Below are 22,352 nucleotides of genomic sequence, written 5' to 3' on the forward strand. Positions count from 1 at the left end.
TACTTTTCATAAATCAATAGTATAAGTGAATATAATAAACTGATATATATGTCTTAGCAGAGAAATCTGCTGTTATAATACTTTATGGAGAGGAGAGAAGTGTGGAGGAGTGATGACGAGCAGAGAGAGAGAGAAAACAGGCAGAAGAAGACAATGAAGGATGGAGTTTTCTAACCAGTCTTTTACCTCACCCCAGAGCTGGATTTCAATCTACACTGTTTAGTATTTCCTCAATGCTGATGCTGCTTCTACCTCTGTGCTAACAAAGTAATAAAGAGCAGGAATGTTAGTTGTGCTCTGTATGGGAGAGAGACAGGACAGTGAAGTTTCAGCATACACAACTTTATAGGGAGGGGTGGAGTGAGGAGGAGTGATAAGCAGGGTGAGAAAACAGGCAGAGGGAGACAAAGGATGTTGCAGAGCTTTCTAACAAGTCTCTTACCTCACCTCAGAGATGGATTTCAATCTACACTGTTTAGTATTTCCTCCATGCTGATGCTGCTTCTACCTCTGTGCTAACTAAGGAATAAAGAGCAGGAATCCTACTCTGTTAGTTGTGCTCTGTATCGAGACATTATATCAACTATTCTCCTCCCACTAGCTCAGAGTGAATGTCAAACTAACATATAGAGCCATTGCGGGGAAAAACTAGTGAAAATGCAGGATACAAGTCATAAAATGACCAGAGATAGTGTTATTCCTCATATAAGCACACATTGCAGCTCATGCTGAAATGTTATTTCAAAGAACAGTGACCTTTTAAATGGGTTGTCCGATAGTTTCGTATTGGTGGGCTATCCTGAGGATAGGTCATCAATATTAGATCATTGGAGGTATGACACATAGCACTCCATGAATCAGCTGTTCCTGTTGCTAGCAGTGACTGACTGGATATATTCAGTTGTAGAGTGGAAAAGCACAGTCCACTCCCATCAAACGTATAATGGTCAGAGCACGGTACTTCAAATACACCCCTATTCTTTTGAATAGATACTCAGCTGTGGCTTCTATACACTTGATGGAGCTTGTGCTATGCAGCTCTGCAGCTGATCACAACTGGCCATATCTGGCCATTGGTGATCAGTGTAGCACATCTAATGATATGATATTCAGGGATATAATGATCACAGTCACAGGGGTTGCGACTGTGACTTGGTCCAGGGGTTGGTGGGCCTGTCAACCCCAGTGGCTGTTTCAGCTGGATGTGTGCCCAAGGGGCAGACACCCAAAAAGTGTCCGGGAGCTGATGTTGGTGTCTTCGTGACTGAGGGCACATGACAGTGATATCATGTGTTGCTATAGCACGAATGCCAATGTCAGCTGCCAGAGAGGTCGCCACATGACATGGAAGCTGGTGAAGTACAATGGGTTTTTTTCTTAGAGACAGAACAGAGACGTATATACCAGGAAGAGGACATGTTTACCTGGATGGAGGCATATATACCAGGAGAGACCCAAGATGGTGACATATATAACAGAAAGCGGACATAATCACCAGAATGGGTACATCTATTCCAGGAGGTGCCCAGGATGAGGACATATACCAGGGAGAGGACATATTCACCAGGATGGGGACATATATACCATGAGGGCCCAGGATGAGGACCATATATACCAGAAAGGGGACATATTTAAAAGGATTGGGACATATATATACCAGGAAGGGCGCAGGATGCTGATATATATACCAGGAAGGGAACATATATACAAGGAGGGGCCCTGGATGACGACCATATATACCAGGATGGGGACATATTTACCAGAATGTGAAAATGTATACCAGGAGGTGCCAAGGAAGGAGACATATATACCAAGAAGGGGACATATTCACCAAGATGGGGACATATAAACCAGGAGTTTGGGCACCCTTATTAATGTTAACCTTTTTTCTTTATAACAATTTGGGTTTTTGCAACAGCTATTTCAGTTTCATATATCTAATAACTGATGGACTGAGTAATATTTCTGGATTGAAATGAGGTTTATTGTACTAACAGAAAACGTGCAATCCGCATTTAAACAAAATTTGACCAATGCAAAAGTATGGGCACCCTTATCAATTTCTTAATTTGAACACTCCTAACTACTTTTTACTGACTTACTAAATTGGTTTTGTAACCTCATTGAGCTTTGAACTTCATAGGCAGGTGTATCCAACATGAGAAAAGGTATTTAAGGTGGCCACTTGCAAGTTGTTCTCCTATTTGAATCTCCTATGAAGAGTGGCATCATGGGCTCCTCAAAACAACTCTTAAATAATTTGAAAACAAAGATTATTCAACATAGTTGTTCAGGAGAAGGATACAAAAAGTTGTCTCAGAGATTTAAACTGTCAGTTTCCACTGTGAGGAACATAGTAAGGAAATGGAAGAACACAGGTACAGTTCTTGTTAAGTCCAGAAGTGGGAGGCCAAGAAAAATATCAGAAAGGCAGAGAAGAAGAATGGTGAGAACAGTCAAGGACAATCCACAGACCACCTCCAAAGACCTGCAGCTTCATCTTGCTGCAAATGGTGTCAATGTGCATCTGTCAACAATACAGCGCACGTTGCACAAGGAGAAGCTGTATGGGAGTGTGATGCGAAAGAAGCCATTTCTGCAAGCACGCCACAAACAGACTTGCCTGAGGTATGCAAAAGCACATTTGGACAAGCCAGTTACATTTTGGAAGAAGGTCCTGTGGACTGATGAAACAAAGATTGAGTTGTTTGGTCATACATAAAGGCGTTATGCATGGAGGCAAATAAACACGGCATTCCAAGAAAAGCACTTGCTACCCACAGTAAAATTTGGTGGAGGTTCCATCATGCTTAGGGGCTGTGTGGCCAATGCCGGCACCGGGAATCTTGTTAAAGTTGAGGGTCGCATGGATTCAACTCAGTATCAGCAAATTCTTGACAATAATGTGCAAGAATCAGTGACGAAGTTAAAGTTATGCAGGGGATGGATATTTCAGCAAGACAATGATCCAAAACACCGCTTCATATCTACTCAGGCATTCATGCAGAGGAACAATTACAATGTTCTGGAATGGCCATCCCAGTCACCAGACCTGAATATCATTGCACATCTGTGGGATGATTTGAAGCAGGCTGTCCATGCTCGGCGACCATCAAACTTTAACTGAACTGGAATTGTTTTGTAAACAGGAATGGTCAAATATACCTTCATCCAGGAACTCATTAAAAGCTACAGGAAGCGACTAGAGGCTGTGATTTTTGCAAAAGGGGATCTACAAAATATTAATGTCACTTATATGTTGAGGTGCCCATACATTTGCATCGGTCAAATTTTGTTTAAATGCGGATTGCACATTTTCTGTTAGTACAATAAACCTCATTTCAATCCAGAAATATTACTCAGTCCATCAGTTATTATATATATGAAGCTGAAATAGCTGTTGCAAAAACCCAAATTGTTATAAAGAAAAAAGGTTAACATTAATAGGGGTGCCCAAACTTTTTCATATGACTGTATATACCAGGATGGTCCCAGGATAGGGACATATCTAAAAGGATGGGGACTTATATACCAGGATGGGACCATAATGAGGACATATATAGCAGGTTGGAGATACATATACCAGGATGGGGGACATATATACCAGATGGGAACATATATACAAAGATGGGGACATATATACCACAATAGGGACATATAAACTAGAATGGGCTCAAGGTGAGGACATATATATCAGGATGGGGACATTTATACCAGAATGGGGGACTCGTACATCAGGATGGGGACATATATAGTAGGATGGGGGACATATTTATCAGGCTGGGGGACATATATACTAGGATGGGGGACATATTTACCAAGAAGGAGCCCAGAATGGGATACATTAGAACAGGATTGGGGCCATTACTACATACTGGGGGAGAGCAACTTATATGTCATTATAGGATTTAGAATGCTCCAAGGGCCCATGCATCAGACCAGCATGTAGGGGGTGGAGCAGATTGAAATTATGCACAGGGGCCCATGGAACTCTAGTTACGACACTGATGATATTGATACTATATTTGTACCCTAACATGGAAAAAGTGGCCAAGTGGCAATAGTCATACAGAAATAAAATGATAGCACAATACAATGTCATAACAAAACATTACATGATTGAAATAAATATCAATTACGTATTCTCCAATCACTATCAGTTCTGAAATAACAGTGCCATACAGTGGTAGAATAATACTGTAAAACTGTATAAGAATTATAGAAAGGATTAATTAATACTACCACATAGATCCCAACTAATAAGAAACATAATAGGAGCTCTAAATATTCGCTGAAAATGTCGCCATGTAAATTGGGATTTTAATTTACCAAGCAAAGAATTTAATCTCTCACATCCTGAAGACCATATCATGAGCGGATCATTAGAATAATTTAATGTTGCTTTTCTACAATGCACACAAGTGTTGCTTTTCAGAAACCCTATAATTCTCAGTATCCTATAATTACAGGCACAGAAATCTGTACTGATGCGCTCGCCTGGCCTTTGCACACTGCCACAAAGTGTCACTGACAATCCTAGATTCCTCCCAAAGGTGTGGATAAACGGTGATGACATTTCAGAGATGACAGCGGCGCTCTGCTCGTATGTGTACATTCGCCCTGGAGATTTACAGCTTTTTTATTCTGGTGAAAATAAATAGGACTTTTGCACTAAGCCCCTGACTAAATACAAATACTTATTTTTGAGTGCCTGTGTTATTTTAACATGGTAAAATATAAGTTGTGCGGCTATCACTAAGGGAAAAGAAAAATCAATATGACCTTAAAACTCTTAATAGTAAGTATAAAATAACGCAAAAGTCAAAATCTGGTTCTAAAAATGGGTTACAGTGCAAAACATAAATTACTTTAAAAATTGAAGCAAAAATTTATTTTCAATGTCATTTTTATTGTTTTAAGGCCCCTTTGCATGTTCTCTCAAGCTACACATTCCCTCTGTGTTATGTCCATAGCTTATATGCACACCTTAATCTATCAGTTACAGATAATAAAAAGACTTCCAGGGCTCGGGCACAGCGGTGACTTTGGAAGTTTGAGACCACTTGACCAGAGCACTGTAAACTTGTTTCTACCCACTGTCATCACTTGCTCCTCATAAGACTATCAGAAAGGACAGTGAAGTTTTAGCAAATACAACTTTATCCCCTTCAGCCCCCAGGCGCTTTCTGTTTTTCCGGGGGTTTTTTTGCTCCCCTTCTTCCGAGAGCCGTAACATTTTTATTTTTCCGTCAATCTTGCCATATGAGGGCTTGTTTTTTGCGGGACAAGGTGTACTTTTAAATGAAACCATAAGTTTTACCATAGAGTGTACTGGAAAACAGCAAAATAATTCTAAGTGTCGAAAAACTGCAAAAAAAGTGTGATTGCACAATAGATTTTGGGATATTTTATTCACCATGTTCACTATATGGTAAAACTGATATGTTGTTGTGATGCCTGAAGTTGGTGTGAGTTTGTAGACACCAAACATGTATAGGTTTACTTGTATCTAAAGGGTTAAAAAAAATCACAAGCTTGTCCAATAAAAGTGGTGTACATTTTGCGCCATTTTCCGAAACCCGTAGCTTTCTCATTTTTTGGGATCTATGGCTTAGTGATGCCTTATTTTTTGCGTCTCTTGCTGACATTTTTAATGGTACAATTTTTGCACAGATGCTATGTTTTGATCGCCTGTTATTGCATTTTGCGCAAAACTTGCGGCGAACAAAAAACATAATTTTAGCGTTTGGAATTTTTTTGCCGCTACGCCATTTACCAATCAGATTAATTAATTTTACATTTTGATTGATCGGGCAATTCTGAAAGCGACGATACCAAATATGTGTATATTTTTTTATTTTTTTAACCCTTTAATTTTCAATGGGGTGAAAGTGGGGTGATTTGAACTTGTAGTTTTTTTTATTTTTTAAAACTTTTTATTTACTTTTTTTTTTTATTTTACTAGTCCCCCTAGGGGGCTATATGGATCAACAATCCGATCGCTCTGCCCTATCTGCTGATCACAGCTATACAGCTGTAAACAGCAGATATGCTCACTTTCTGCTTCACTCGGCTCTGGGCCGAATGAAACCAAAAGCAATTCATGTCAGCTACAGGAGTCATAATTTGACCCTGTGCTACTATGGCAACCACCGAAAGTCCCATGATCACGCACGTGACTTCTGGTGGGGGCGGCGGTAAGAAAAAGGAATGGCTGCACGCTTATACATCTCGCTGTCAGACTTTGGCAGCGAGATGTAAGGGGTTAAAACTTGCAGGTGGAAGTGATTCCACTTGTAACTTGCAGGCGCACATGTCAGCTGTTAAAAACAGCTGATATGTGCATGGATCGCCGCGACTTGCCGACGGCAGGGGGCGGGGATTAACCTTACATGATCCATGACAGATATATCCGTCATGGGTCGTGAAGGGGTTATGGAGAGGGTCAGAGTGAGGAGGAGTGATGAGCAGGATGAGAAAACAGGAAGAGAGCGACAAAGGACGGTGCAGAGCTTTCTAACCAGTCTTTTATCTCACTCCCAAGCTGGATTTAAATGTACACTTTTAAGTATTTAATCCAAAATGATACTGCTTCCATATCTGGGCTAAAGAATGAAGAGTAGGAATTGTATCAACTAGTCTTCTCCGACTAGCTAAGATTGAATGGCAAACTAAGATATGGCACCATCGCAGGGGAAAAGTAGTGAAAATGCAGGATAAGTCATAAAATCATCAGAGATAGTGGTAGTCCTCATGTACACACACATTGCAGCTCATGCTGAAAAGTTGAAAGTACAGTTACCTGCGCTGTGATTGGTTGTTATGGGCAGTAAAGACAGATTTTTTTTTGTCACCGTTCATAACAGCTGGACTAAAACTCATCACTAGAGCCAAAAAAGTTGGCAAACGGGAACATCTTTGCAACTTGGATTCAAGAACATAGTTGTGAAAAGTTTATATGATCCCACTAAAGTTCTCCATCACCACTCCACATTGAGCCTGAAACCATTTGTGAAAGCTTTACAGAAAGAATGAGAGACTTCAGTACCTGTGTACCGAGTTTCAGGGACTGTCCGAAGCCAAATTGAAGGAAGGCATTTTTGTGGGTCCGGATATTCGAAAACTCATGAAGGATGACGTGTTCGGAAAAGAAAGAAAGCTGTTGAGGAAAGGTCTAGTGATTCTTTTAAGGAAATTGTGAATAAATTTCTAGGTAACAACAAAGATCAAAAATGTAAGTCCATCATGGGGAACATGCAAAAACGTTTCAAACCCTTGCGTTCTCTGATGAATTTGAAGTTACTTTTACATTCCCATTTAGACTACTTTCCTGAAAACCTTGGTGCTGTTAGTGAACGGCAAGAAGAGAGATTTCATCATGATATCAAGGAGATGGAGCGCCGATGCTTAGGGTAGAATTAACATGACTATGATTGGGGACGACTGCTGGATGCTGCACAAAGAGAATCTGCAGGCCTTCTATAAGAGAAAAGGGATCAAGAGAATCCTTGAAGCGATAAGGACTTGGCGCAACAATTACTTTCCAATAAAGTTGCAGAATGAATGTTCAATATTTTTTTATATATACTATTATGTACATTGTTGGATAAAATAAAGATTTTTCTTGATTATTTCACTTGTACGTAATTTAATGCCCATTTTGTGCAAAAGCAATACGTGATGGTTAAAAATTGAAAGGGCAATAGAAAACATAAGAATCAGTAAAATTAGATTTAAAAAAAAAAATAAAATCCAAATTTTGCATATCTGTGTTATTGGACAGAGGATGCAGAAGGAAAAAGCAGCGATCATTTCATGCGGTCAAGCGCTTCATCCAGGTTCCTTTAGAAAATCATTTAGAAAATCTATTCTAATGATGGAATAAAAGCAGTTACACCTCACGGCTGTCCATATTGGGCAAAGAAAATTGTTCTTTTCATTTATCAGTAACCCCCAATGTTTTGGAAACAGCCCCTGCTTGATATTTCTGTGGAACGTCTGCACTTGCTGTCAAAGAGGATACTTTGTGCAGCGGTCTAGATGGCAAGCTGAGCAAAGTACTGATAGAAACGGAGAAGATTATTGACAAAATTGACTGAGCAACTGAAATTCCATGCTGGGAAGGATACAAGTAGGGCATTACCAAGTCAATAGGAGTAGCAACTCCGTGGGCCATGTGAAAAATGAGAACAGAAAAAACTGGTGGCGTTGTCTAGATATAATAAGATGCAGTATCTTGGTATAGAGCACATAACACAATTTGTGAAAGTACAATTTTGCATTGTCCTAATAAAATGAAAGTTTGGAAGATTTAAAAGGGTTGTCTGGGACTGTTACATGAATAGCCTATTCCTAGGATAGGTACTCAACATCTGATCAGTGGGAGTGTGACACCTGACACCACACCGGTTCCTAGTAACATAACTCCACCAAGTGATCTGGCAAGTCACTACTAGAGATGAGCGAACCGGTCATGGTTCGGCTCGAACTTGGTTCGCTGAACAAAGGTCTCGTTCCAGTTCGGTTCGGCGAACCGCTCGAACCCCATAGGAAACAATGGGAGGCAATCACAAACACATAAAAACACATTATAAATGTACACATACAGTTAATAAACATTGCCATAACACTTACCGGTCCCCGCGATCCGTCCTGCACTCTGTCTCCTGTCGCTATTCCATCCGATGATCACTGCATCAACCCGGTAACCAGCACTGCCAGCAGTGATGACAGGACCTAGCCTGATGTCAAAATAGCCATATGACCAGTCACGTGTCTGTTATCTCATTGGCTACAAACTGGTCACATGACTATGACGCGTCATGTAGGACCTGCAAGTGCATCTCTCCAGTACGCGGTGATCGTTTGTGTATCGCCGTGTACCAGGGACATGCTCTGGCACGCGGTCGGGTTCCCGGTCTGCTTCCCCGTTCCGTTATAAACCGGCTGCCACATCCAGTCAATAACGGAGATCACCGTTGCTATAGCAACGCGCCTGTCAGTGGTGACGTCACCGCTCACAAGCAGCAGCTCCTTCTCACTCACGGAGTGAGAACAGTGCACGGGGAATAGCACCGCCTTCTTCCCATGCAGCGCTGCTAATGGAGCAGAGCTGCATGTGTTGAAGGAGAAAGAAGACAGAAGAGCAGGATCATGGAGGGCTGACTGGTAGTAATAACATGGAGTTTCTAATGTGTCTGTGTATTTATTTCTATTAAAGTATTTTTCCTCTGTGTGGTGTCTTTTTTTAACCCTTTATTGGAGATTCTTAATGGCCGGGTCAAACTTGCCTGACATTAAGAATCTCTGGCTTAATACTAGCTAGTAAAAAAAAAGCCAGTATTAACCCTTATTACCCAGCAAGCCACCGTCACCAGGGCTGTTGGAAGAGTTGGATACAGCGCCAGATGATGGCGCTTCTATGAATGCGCCATTTTCTGGGGCGGCTGCGGATTGCAGTTTGCAGCAGAGGCGCCCAGAAACCTCGGGCTTACCTATGCTGCGGATTCCAATCCCCAGCTGCCTAGTTGTACCTGGCTGGACACAAAAATATGGCGAAGCCCACGTCATTTGTTTTTTAACTATTTCATGAAATAAGTGAAATAATTAAAAATAGGGCTTCCCTATATTTTTGGTTCCCAGCCGGGTACAAATAGGTAGCTGGGGGTTGGGGGCAGCCCATACCTGCCTGCTGTACATGTCTAGCATACATAAATATGGCAAAGCCCACGTCATTTGTTTTTGAATTATTTCATGAAATTCATGAAATATTTAATAAAAAAAGGGCTTCCCTATATTTTTGGTTCCCAGCCGGGTACAAATAGGCAGCTGGGGGTTGGGGGCAGCCCGTAGCTGCCTGCTGTACCTGGCTAGCATACAAAAATATGTACATTTAATGTAATACATTTATAGTGATCGAACCATTCTCGAACATAACTCGAGCTGCCAAACTTTTAGCAAAAAGCTCAAGTTCTAGTTCTATCTAGAACACCCCCCAAAATCACTCGAACTGTGAACTGGAGAACCACGAACCGCATTCAACTCTAGTCACTACACATCCTCCCCCTATTCAAATCAATTCCAATCCACATGTAAATATACCATAATTAGAGACAGACAGAAAAGGGTTCCTGTCTAAGAACAATATATGGTCCTATGTAGTCTAATAGTCATAATGCACCCCTTTATCTGTCTGTGATAGAAGCTTTTTTGGAGCTTGGAGTGAACTCCTTTACCATATAGGCCCTTGTGTAGAATTGGAAAGAGAGATAGAAATAAGCCACACTATCAAACAAGAAAGAAAAGTCAGAGAAGGTCATAAACAACATTAGTCACCACTAATGGTGTGCCGCCCAGCGTCAGCAGCCGGGTTGCTCGGATTCAGATCCGCGGTGGCTCGAGGGATCTCCAGACCCGGGAGTCGGGGTCGCGCAGCCACTCGGATAAAAAGAGGGGAGTATTTACAGGGGATGATATGGTCAGTTCGTGACGCCACCCGTAGTGTGTGGTAATGTGGAGTACCACCGCTGCAGTTGGGATTACCCAGTGGTGATGGTGTGGGCAGCCAGGTGTTTAACCCCTCCACGGGTAGGGGGAATGCCCCGGGATCCGGTGATGGTGACGGGGAGGTGCCGTTTGGACACTAAGGGTCACTTATGTACTCACTCTGTCCAATAACACTGACACCGACAACTGTGTTAAACCAAAGTTCTGGACACCGCTGCCGCTGAGAGGGAGCACGCTTGGATCCCATGCCCATTGGTTTTGACTGTTAGTCTGTGACCTTTGCCTTGGCACCTGGTTCTCTGTTTGGTCCCTTAAGTATAAAACTGATCGGGTCCTGCTCACCAATATGGCTAACTGGTGAGCTTGCTCTCAGGGTTCACGCTTGGGATTTTCTGGACCATGTAGTGGGAAAGTCCTATCCCCCTCGTTGCGCTAGTACCCCGATTTTGGAGCAGGTGGAGAACGGATCTTGAGGGCTCCGTCCTTGTCGGGTAAATTGTCAGAACACCTGAAGCTCATTCCTGACCTAAGGTCCACGTACCCCGTTATGCCCTAGCACAAGGCCGCCGGCTGTCCTCCTCGACAGTCCGTGCCCCTTGTCACGATCCCCTGCAATTGGGGTCCAGCTCCTACCAGGTCCAAACCAACGTCTGCCACCTAGTAGTTCACAGAGCCCAGCACCTGACCTCTCCTCTTGAGAGTCACCACTCAACTGACTGTCTCCTAACACTCTTGACCTCCCCTTAACCAACCCCCCAAGTGGGTGACCCTATTCCACTCAGGCTGTCCACTGGTGTGTCTGGTGGGTGTGGTGCAGAGTGTTCCTAGGATTTTGATTAGCTTGTTCTTGGCAACACCAAAAGTCAGGGACCCGTAACCAAGGAGGAGGTGGATGCTGTACAGAAGGGCAGATTGTGCAATACCCTGTGACGACCTGATAGGCCAGGGCATCACAATGGCATCACATCACAACAGGGGTCCTAAACGTCCATGCTTGAATGAAGTTATAGTACTCATGCGTGACCATTGCTCCATTCACTTCTATGTGTTAATGGCAGCTGTATGGGTGACCATCTCTCACACAGACAGAGCAATGGTCATTAATGCTGCCTGCTTTTTGTAGGGAGCAGGTTGGTGGTTCTCTAACACTTCTTCACTAGAGATGAGCCACCCCCCTAGCGTTCGAGTTCGGTTCGGTTCGCCGAACGGAGGCTCCGTTTGACGAACATTCGACTAACCGTTCGACGAACCACTCAAACCCCATTGAAAACAAAGGGAGGCAAACACAAACACATAAAAACACATTGTACATGTACACATACAGTTAATAAACATTGCCATTACACTTACTGGTCCCCGCGCCGCGTCCTTCACTCTGTCTCCCGCCGCTTTTCCTTCTGATAATCGCTGCGTCCTTCCGGTAACCAGCACTGATGATAGGACCTATCGTGATGTCAAAATAGCATGTGACCAGTCACGTGCCTATTATCTCATTGGCTACAGACTGGTCACATGGCTAGATGTCATTGCTAGGTCCTGTCAGTGCATCTTTCCGGTACGCGGTGATCATTCAAGCATCTCCGTGTACCGGCGAAATGCTCTGGCACATGGTCGACTCCCCGTTCCTGCATGTGGGCGCTCTTTACAGAGTCAGCCCACATGCAGGTACTAGCTGTCACAGCCGGTAAATAGCGGCACCGGGAATCACGTGATTGGAGCACCGTTGCTATGGTAACCCGCCTGTCAGTGGTGAGGTCACCGCTTACAGCACGCAGCTTCTGCTCACTCACTGAGTGAATAGACTGCACAGGAGCAGCAGCGTTCTTCCTCCTATACAGTGCTGTCTGATGTAGCAGAGCTGCATGGGTTGAAGGAGAAAGAAGACAGAAGACCAGGATCGTGGAGGGCTGAGAGGGAGAAATAAACATGGAGTCTCTAAGTGTGTCTGTGTATTTATTTCTGTTAAAGTATTTTTTCTCTGTGTGGTATCTTTTTTTTAACCCTTTATTGGAGATTCTTAATGGCCGGGTCAAACTTGCCTGACATTAAGAATCTCTGGCTTAATACTAGCTAGTAAAGCAAAGCTAATATTAACTCATTATTACCCAGCAAGCCACCTGGCTTCAGGGCTGCTGGAAATTTGGATACAGCGCCAGATGATGGCGCTTCTATGAAAGCGCCATTTTATGGGGCGGCTGCAGACTGCAATTCACAGCAGAGGGGCCCAGAAACCTCGGGCTAACCTGTGCTGAGGATTCCAATCCCCAGCTGTCTAGTTGTACCTGGCTGGACACAAAAATGGGGCGAAGCCCACGTCATTTGTTTTTTTAATTATTTCATGAAATTCATGAAATAATTAAAAAAAGGGCTTCCCTATATTTTTAGTTCACAGCCGGGTACAACTAGGCAGCTGGGGGTTGGGGGCAGCCGTACCTGCCTGCTGTACCTGGCTAGCATACAAAAATATGGCGAAGCTCATGTCATTTTTTTTTAGTTTTTTGGCAAAAAAAATAAAAAATGCTTCCCTGGATTTTCCATTGCCAGTGAAGGTAACACCAAGCAGTGGGGGTTAGCAGCCAGTAGCTGCTTGGATTACCCTTAGCTAGCAATACAAAAAATGCAGCAGGAGCCCATATATTTTATTTTTTATTATTTATTTAAATAACTAAAAAAAAATGGTCTTCCCTGTATTTTGATTGCCTGACATCACAGTACTGTAAAATTAAATCATTAAAAAAATGACGTAGCGCTCTGCGGTATTTTGATTTTCAGCGCAGATAAAGCAGACAGCTACGGGTTGCCACCACCATCTGGCCTGGCGTTATCTTGGCTGGCAATCAAAATACAGGGAAGCCCATTAATTTTTTTATTTAAAAAATAGTTTAAAAAAAAAAATGACGTGGAGTCCCCCCATTTTTGATAGCCAGCTAGGGTAAAGCAGATGACTGTAGCCTGAAAACCACAGCTGGCAGCTTTACCGTGGTTGGTGATCCAATGTGGAGGTCACCCCAGGCTCTTTTTTTATAATTATTTTATAAATAATAATTCAAAAAAAAAAGTAGGGTCACCCCCAAATTGGATTACCAGCCAAGGTAAGGCGGACAGCTGTGGTGTGGTATTCTCAGGGTGGGAAGGTCCATAGTAATTGGCCCTTCACAGCCTAAAAATAGCAGGCCGCAGGTGCCCCATAAGTGGTGCATCCACTAGATACGCCATTCCTGGCGCTTCACCCCAGCTCATCCCGTGCCCTGGTGCAGTGGCAAACGGGGTAACAAATGGGGTTGATAGTAGGTGTAAAGTCACCTGACATCAAGCCCAGCAGTTTGTGATGTCATGGCGTCTATCAGATACCCGACATCACAAGCTGTCAGTACTAACAAAAAAAATAGACAAAATAAATGTATTTGTAAAAACACTCCCCAAAACATTCACTCTTTCCCCAATTTATTATAAGGAAAAAAAAATAAGGGGTCCCACGACGACTCTGGATCGTCTAGAAGCCTAATCAGGAGAACTATTCTACATTTCCAAATATTGGTATTTGCTGATATTATTGCTATTCCACCTACTATATATTGGGGATAGGATCTTGGAGATGGAATACCCCTTTAAGTCCAGTTATCCAGCTGAATGAATACTAAACAACAGAGCTCGCTATTTAGACATGTTTTTTTGTGGCATATAAAGGACTCTCATGTTTGGTAGTCGTTCAGCAGGGCAACTATAAAATCAAATACCTCTATTTGGAAATGTAGTATAGCTCTCTCCTGATCAACTATGTTCCCTACCTCATGAGCAGGGCATTGCAGTAACTTACAGATGCATGGTTACTGCCACTCACTGTGTCTGAACACAGGAAGCAGAGCTGACAGCTGCTCTGTGCATGCAGCAGCGTCTATTGTGAAGGAGGGGGCCGCAGGGGATCAACGTTGCACAGGTACCATGGGACACCGGGGAACACCGGTGGGTTATAGAGGGTGACCTGGCAGGGCCCGGGGAGGAGTTTTCTGTCGCATGTGTCATGGCACATGCAACAGAAATCAGAGGAGTAGGGTGAATGCGGCCGGCACGCTGCTGTGCGCGCGGCCATCTTGGATTTACGGGAGGGGTTTACGGGGGGCACTTTGGCGACACCGGGGGACCGGAGGGGACCGGGGAGGAGATTTTTCTCCCATCTGACATGTTTGTTCATGCCATAGGGGAGATAAATAATTTTTTACTGGCGCTGTCATTTACTGTAACGTGATCGGTATACGGTCCATTAGATGCGACAATCCTGGTGCTTCCCACCAGCTCGTCCCGTTGCCCTGGTGCAGTCTGTGGCAAACGGTGTAATATATGGGGTTAATACCAGATGTGTAATGTCACCTGGCATCAAGCCCTGGGGTGCGTGATGTCAGCCATCTATCAAATACCCGACATCACCAACCCAGTCAGTAATAAAAAAAAAATAGACGACAAACACATTTTTACGTGAAACACCCCCCAAAACATTCCCTCTTTCACCAATTTATTAGAAAGAAAAACAAATCCAGGTCTGGTGTAATCCAAGTAGGTCCCATGACTATCCATACCATAGTCAATGTCCCAGTCAATGAAGAACAGAATGTTCCATATTAGCTGGGAGAGCAATGCACAACATCATTAGGTCATCCCAGGTCACTGCAGGGCATGACAAGTGCTGCTGTCAGGAAGATAGCGAGGTACATTACCTGCGGTGATCACTGCACTCCTCATAGCAGAGCTGTCACTGAATTCAATGACTGCCGCCTTCACAACCAAGTATCATGGGTGCCTGTGACGTCACCGCTAGTGACAGTCTCGGGTCGGCAGCGAGAGGAGATGTGACAAGCGGCAGCCATGGAGGACAGTGACAGCGCTGACATCGGGAGGGCAGGACTTCATCACCACAGGTAAGGAACTTCAGTAACCTCCTGACGGCAGCGCTTGTCATACCCGCGGCTGCTGTTACTGCAGTGTTGGCAGCTTTGGACACCATACAGTGCAGGCAGCTGTGGACACTGCTGAGCGGGCAGCCGCGGGGCTGGGGCTGGGGCTGGAGCGGGACACAGACTGCAGCGGCATCCGACGGAAGTTACACGGAAGTGCTTCTGTGTGGATTTTGTGGATTTTTGCACACGTAGCAAGGGTAAACATCGGGTTACCACGCAAAGCGCTTTGCTTGGATACCCGATATTTACCCTGGTTACCAGCTTACCGCAGGCTGCCAGCGATGGCTACCTGCACACGTAGCTGTAAAAAGCCACACTTTTGGTGATCGAACTGTTCTTGAACGTAACTCTAACTGCCGAACTTTTAGCAAATTGTTCGAGTTCGTCGAACTACTCGAACACCCCCCAAAATCACTCGAACATGAAATTGGCGAAGCTCGAACAACGCTCATCTCTATTCTTCACTACGTGGGTTCTCTGATATACAGTGCTATTATCCATACCTTTAATCATTGCTATCTTTTCTGCTATTTCAGTTTACTATCAGTGGGTGGTAATTACCTTCTATTTTTTTCATGAGGCCCTTTGAATTCTAAATGATTTCCTGATTTAAGAGGTTTTTTTGCAATTTTTCAAAGCACAGCACTATTATTTGTACTATGCTATTTGGAACGGTTTGTCGCTTGCCCTCTTCGAATGTCGATGTTATAATTGCACCATGTTTACGTTACATATACCTTGTTATAAGACTGTGTAGCTAGCGGAGAAATGATTACCTGATGAGAGGTTACCAGTGAGATTAAAGCTAATCACTTGGGGGACACAACAGCGAGACCCCCTGTAATCAGGTAGATGCTGCAGGAATAGACCGCTATTCAAAAACAAGTCATCTTGTAAATTTCTTCTTTAGAAGACGTACATCTAAGTGTTAGATGAAAAAGGATCCCGTAAATCCCAGGCATTTACCGTTTTGCAAATCTAAATGAGCCCATTTCATTAAAGCTGCTGTTTCACATGTTTGGCTTAATGAAGGGGCGCAGTGGAGTATTTCAAATTCTTAAGAGGAACATGCCACTTAAAGAGGACCAACCACCAGGATTTTCCTATATAAACTAAAGCCAGTGCGATACTGGCGCTATCATGCTGATTGCATACATACCTTTAGTTGTGAGATTGGATGTATACTTTCTCAAATACAGGCAAGTAAAGTTTGTGAAATGCACTGCTACTTGATTGATAGGTGGTGCTGAATATGTAATATGTGAGTCGGATTTTGCTACCTATTCCTGCCCCTGTCTGCCTGCCTGCCTGTCCTTCCTCCACCTTTCTCTCTTATTACAGGGGGAGGAAGGAGGGAGGAAAGTCAGGGGGGGAGAAAGGCCTTACAGCAGACAGGGGCGGGAATAACCAGCAAAACCCGACCCACCTATTAGATATTCTGTAGCTGCTATAAATCAAATAACTCTATTTCACATCTTTACTTGCCTGTATTTCAGAACGTATATGTCGCGGGCGGGGAGGAGGGTGTCAGCACACCGCGCTCACCCCTTCTGCTCGGGTCCGGCAGTTGCTCCTGGTGGCTCGAGCTGCGGGCCGGATCCCGGGGTGTCTCGAGCGACACTCCTCGCCCGTGAGTGAAAAGGGGGGTGTTTGTTGGGATTATAGTTCGTGACGCCACCCACGGTTGTGGTGATGGCACCACCGCTGCTCAGTGTGGGGGTCCCGGGGATGGTGATAGGAGCAGCCAGGTGTTGTGTTGCCCCTCCGTGGGTAGGGGTTGGTGATCCCGGGGCCCGGTGAAGAGATGTGAAGTGTAGGGCCTGGAGGGCGCAGGGACGCGGGGGCAGCGCTATGCCTTGCGGCACTGTGGTACTCACTCAGCCTGAGACACGGACACAGTTTGTACGGTAAACCAACGGCTGGTAGGACGGTCCCACAGACGGTTGCACCTGCACTCCTGGTAGGTGACGGTGACGTCTCTCTTCCTTGCACCTGTTTGACTGATGGTAGCGGTGGATTCCCTCCGGTTACCCGCTCCCCGACTGCAATCTGGGCCGGAGGAGCTCTACACTTTGCCCGCAGGCGCTGGCCCTGGGGAAACTGGTGCCTTGGCGGTGGCGGTGTCTCCCCGGTAATGGTCGGGCTGTTGCCGTCAATCGGGACTTTGTTGCTGGGGGATCTGCGTCCCCTTCACTGACGGATTCGGCAAATTGGGCGACTCCTAGCCTTGCCGGGGTCCGAGAGGCCCCTGCCCTGGTGCTGACTGTCCTTCGGAACACTGCTCCAGACCACCGGGCACACAGCCAACGGGGTCCTTCCAGGAACTTCCAAACGGTCCCCCTCCGGACAGTCACCGCCGTCGCTGACCTTGCTGTTCTAGCCCTACACACAGCTGGGCTCTCAGGCTTCTCCTTCTCTCTGCTCTGTCACCACTTCTTGCTTTCCTCCTTTTCCACTTTCCTTTCCTTCACTTTCACTTCTGGTTGTTTCCTCTAGCCCCTGCCTGGGCTACTCTGCTGTTCACTCCTTCATGTCCCTGACAGTTCTGCCTAGTTACTTCCTGCCTCCAGAGTTGTGAGCTCCTTGGTGGGCGGAGCCAACCGCCTGGCCCACCCCCTGGTGTACATCACAGACTCCTGGAGGGAGGCAACAAGGATTTCTGGTTAGCAGGTGTGCCTACCTGGAGTGTGGGGTGTAGTGGTGTTGTTATCTGTGTCCCCTGGCTTGCCCAGGGCGACACATATACATCCGATCTCACAATTAAAGGTATGTTTAGAATCAGCATGATAGCGCCAGTATAGCACTGGCTTTAGTTTATGTAGTTAAATACTGGTGGTTGGGCCTATTTAATGAATTAGGCCCATCATACAAGTGCTGTATACCTCTGCTAGACATATCTAGAGTAAAACGTCCTTGAATTAAACGCTGCCTTTTTGTGGGCTGTTCCCAGCATTGTCCTTATACAAATGGGAACTCTTGGCAAGTGTAGTGTGCCCTTAAAGGATACAGAATTTTTGGGGCCCTAAGACATAAAAGGGGTTCTCCAGTCTAAATACAAGTCTGCAGTCACTCCATGTGTCATTCTATGTTACTGCAGACTTGTGAATCCTCACATCACACACACTGTGCACTGTCAAGATTCGCCAGTGTCAGAGTCGAGAACGATGGTTACATGGCACACACTTGCATTGAGTGAGGCTTCAGCCTTTCATATCCATGCCTCAATGTCACCACCGTTCCCGGCTCTGACACCGGTGAATCCTCACAGGACATAGTGCGCTTGATGTCAGGATTCACTGTCTGCAGTCATGTAGAGTGACACATTTAAAGCCTAGGTGTGATTGCAACCACTGCACCTCTTATAGCCATTTTTCTGACGTTCCTGCTAGATTACATGTCTGACAACAAAGAAGAACTAAAATGCTGGTATGGTGAGCAGCTCCCTATAGAGAAGACACCATAAAATTACTCCAAATTACAGCAAAACCAGTAAAACATGTATACATATTTAAATTATAAAATGTAGAAATAAGAAATACAAAACACCTAAAAAGGGAAGAGACACAAGAGACGTCAATACAAATATTGACATTATTTACATTAAAAAATTATAAAATCTATTTTGGGGACAGGAGCTATATTAACATAATTTACAAAAATAAACAGAAATGATAAATATTAAAGGGTTTGGCCATGGAACACACTTTGCTGTTAAAGGCTCCTAAACAGGTATAAATTGATAACTTCAATTAAAAATACCACTATATATGTTCTCTGATTTGCCTGTCACCTTTTAATGTCATAGTGAATAGGAGAGATTGTGGGGAGGATGCTTCTCCTTCATTGGCTCAGCTGTCGCACCACTGCCTTTATAGTCTCCTTCCAGATTGTGGTGGTCAAATAGTCCTTTACTACATTCAAGCTTCCCCGGAATCCTTTTTTTCTAAAACTGGTGTGTGCACTCCCATGTGTCTCTCACACACATCCACTAACACTTATTCCGCATTCGCACATCCATGTGTCATGGTCTGTGCATGGCCTTGAACATAGGTCTCCTAACTCAATGTGTACGCTGCAGATTTCTTTACCATTTGTAGATTGACATGTAGTGCAGATCTTAAATTTCGCAAAATGTCAGACCTGTTAGGAAACTCATACATTAAAAATGCATGAACACAGTGGCACAAAGTGGGATCCAGGTGCTTGGGACATGACAAGTATTTTGTGCCCCCTAAGAGCACATTTAGGCAAGTTGATAATTTGGATAAAGCATTATTAGAAATGATTAATTCCTGATTTTCAACCTCTAAAGTGGCCACCAATCACCACGCGAACAACTAAAAATGTTCATAAGGGGAAATTATTTCAGGGTTATTGAAAAATCAGAACTATTATGTCCCATACACATCAGAATGCCAGTCAGTCCACCAATATTGATGTGTTCGGCAGACGTTAGTCTGACGTGTACATGGGCCTCAACTCTTTCCCTATTCCTCATTGTAACCCTAAAGGCCACTTTACACTTTACACTTTACACTTTACGCTAGCGCTGTCGCTGCCGATCGCACCCGTCCCCGTCGTTTGTGTGTCACCGGCAAATCGCTGCCCATGGCGCACAATACCTTTAGTCCCCGTCACACGTACTTACCTGCCTAGTGACGTTGCTGTGGCCGGTGAACTGCCTCTTTTCTAAGGGGGCGGTTCGTGAGGCATCACAGCGACGTCATACGGCAGGCGGCCAATCGAAGCGGAGGGGCGGAGAGCAGCCGAAGGAAAGACACGCCCACCTAGTTGCCGGAGGACGCAGGTAAGCTGTTGTTCGTTGTTCTCGGGGTGTCACACGTAGCGATGTGTGCTGCCTCAGGAACGACGAACAACCTATGTCCACAATGACCAACGAGATTTTGAAAATTAACGACGTGTCAACGATGAACGATTAGGTGAGTATTTTTGATTAACACTCGCTCGGAGCTGTTACACGCAATGACGTCGCTAACGATGCCAGATGTGCGTCACAAATTCCGTAACCCTGATGACATATCATTAGCGATATCGTTATGTGTAAATGGGCCTTAAGTCCTAGGTCCTGTTAAAGCCTTAACCCTCGTCCTAACCCTAATCTTAAACCTAATCAGCATCCTAGTCTTAATTTTAGTTATAACTCTAGTCCTAACCCTAACTAGGGTTACAAAAAATATGAAAAATTAAACATTTATAATATCAGTTTAAAAAAATAGTCTATTACTTTACTTTTTTTTTTATTATAAAGCTGACACTTCATTTAACTCAAAAAAGCTATTCCAGCAAGTCTATGTATCAACTCTCACAATATCTTTAGAGAAGAGGCAGAGAGTTGTGGGAGAAAGAAAGTGAGAGGACATACAAAAGCATGGGGGATCTGCGGAGGGAGTCCTAGGAAGACAAAGCACTATGGGAGCAGGCAGGAGGCTGAATTAGTAGATGCTTTGTCTGCTCAATTGCTGCCGACATTGCAGAGCGCAGCAGTTGTGATGAGTTTGTCTTCTGGTTGCTGCTCTCTGCATAGATGTTGGTAATAAAGCTCTCAGTGTTATGACCTCTGTCATGTCTGTCGTGCCCTGCGCAAAGAGCAGCTACCAGATGACAAATTCACCACAACTGCTGCTCTCTGCAAAGACCATAGCCACCGAAATGACAAACACTGATTTAGCTCCCTCAACATGAAGAAATTGGCGTAAAATGCAGGGACTTCAGATGCTCCCAGCGCCTAACAGATTTCAGTCAGTTGGATGAGTTCTGGGCTGGTCGGAGGCATCTACTGTATGGCTCAGGTGGCCATTACAAAACGAGATGGAACTGCGCAGGCTCGGCCTCTAGAAAAGAGAGCTGGACAGACATAGAGGTCAGTAGTGTTAACACTAGGGGGCACTATACTAGCCATCAAAGGTACATAGCTTTTCAATGGGGCATTATTTTTAATACATGTAGGTTACAAAAGTATTTCTTTCCATGATGTCTGCAGCATTACTTATATATTATATAGAGGCACAACCCCTTTAAGTTTTTTTTCTTACCTCTTCAAGTACATCGGCAAGTTTACTAAGAATTTCTTCAGTAAGGGTCTGGAATGTTGGTACGCTGAAAAATAAAGAGAAAATAAATATTGGATGCTTCTGAAAAATCCTAGAAGATATCGTAAAGTGGTAATAAAAGTGAATAAAGTTTATCTGTCTCTTGCTGAGACTTCCTGCTTCGGAGAAGCCAACAATGTAATTTATAGAAGCTCATCTGTGCGGTTTTGCTTCTGTCCCTTAATCTCTCAAAGTAATTTGAGCTATCTTGAGTTATATCTATTCTTAATGTCAAGCCTGATAAGCTGGAGGGTTTTTCTGATAAACAAAGCCAATAAACTCCATCTAGCTTGTCAAAGATTCTCTTAAGTCCCTTGGACACTGGGATACATTATTAAAGAAATAGGCATTGGCAAATAGCAGTATGAAAGTACAAAGAACTTCATGCATCAAACTAATTCTATTACTGCCAGTTAACTGTGAGATCAACTTTCTTATTTAAGATTATAAAAAACAATTGGCTTATTGTGGGTGGAGAAGGAAACCCTCAGTTGTAATAAACTATGCGATCAAAGTAAATGCTGCTAACATATTTACAAGACTGCATAAAAAAATATTAAAATATCTGGACAAACAAAGGGGTGCTACTCATACTAAACATTTCCAAATACTCCCTTAAAGGGTATCCATCAGCAGGTTTTGGGTATGTAAGCTGAAGACAGCATGCTGCAAGGGTTTAAACATAGAATTCAGGGATGCCTGTCTTGTCAAGGTCAAATCTGTTGTTTGTTTAAGCAGCAGGACTTATCTATGATAGGACTTCAATGCCATGCGCACAGTTCGG

The 22,352-nt window shown here is 44.1% G+C and overlaps 1 protein-coding gene across 4 annotated transcripts in view; it reads right to left on the reverse strand.

The window, feature by feature from the left end:
• The window catches only part of PRKG1 (protein kinase cGMP-dependent 1), a 1,599,245-nt gene that overhangs the window by 285,600 nt on the left and 1,291,293 nt on the right, over nucleotides 1-22,352 (reverse strand). For all 4 annotated transcript variants that reach the window (XM_075348723.1, XM_075348724.1, XM_075348721.1 and 1 more), the window contains exon 5: nucleotides 21,512-21,575. In XM_075348723.1, the coding sequence (XP_075204838.1) occupies nucleotides 21,512-21,575 (64 nt within the window). The remainder of the gene's footprint in view (nucleotides 1-21,511; nucleotides 21,576-22,352) is intronic.

The sequence above is a fragment of the Anomaloglossus baeobatrachus genome, chromosome 5 (genome assembly GCF_048569485.1).
Source record: "Anomaloglossus baeobatrachus isolate aAnoBae1 chromosome 5, aAnoBae1.hap1, whole genome shotgun sequence".
NCBI classification, from domain to species: Eukaryota; Metazoa; Chordata; class Amphibia; order Anura; family Aromobatidae; genus Anomaloglossus; species Anomaloglossus baeobatrachus.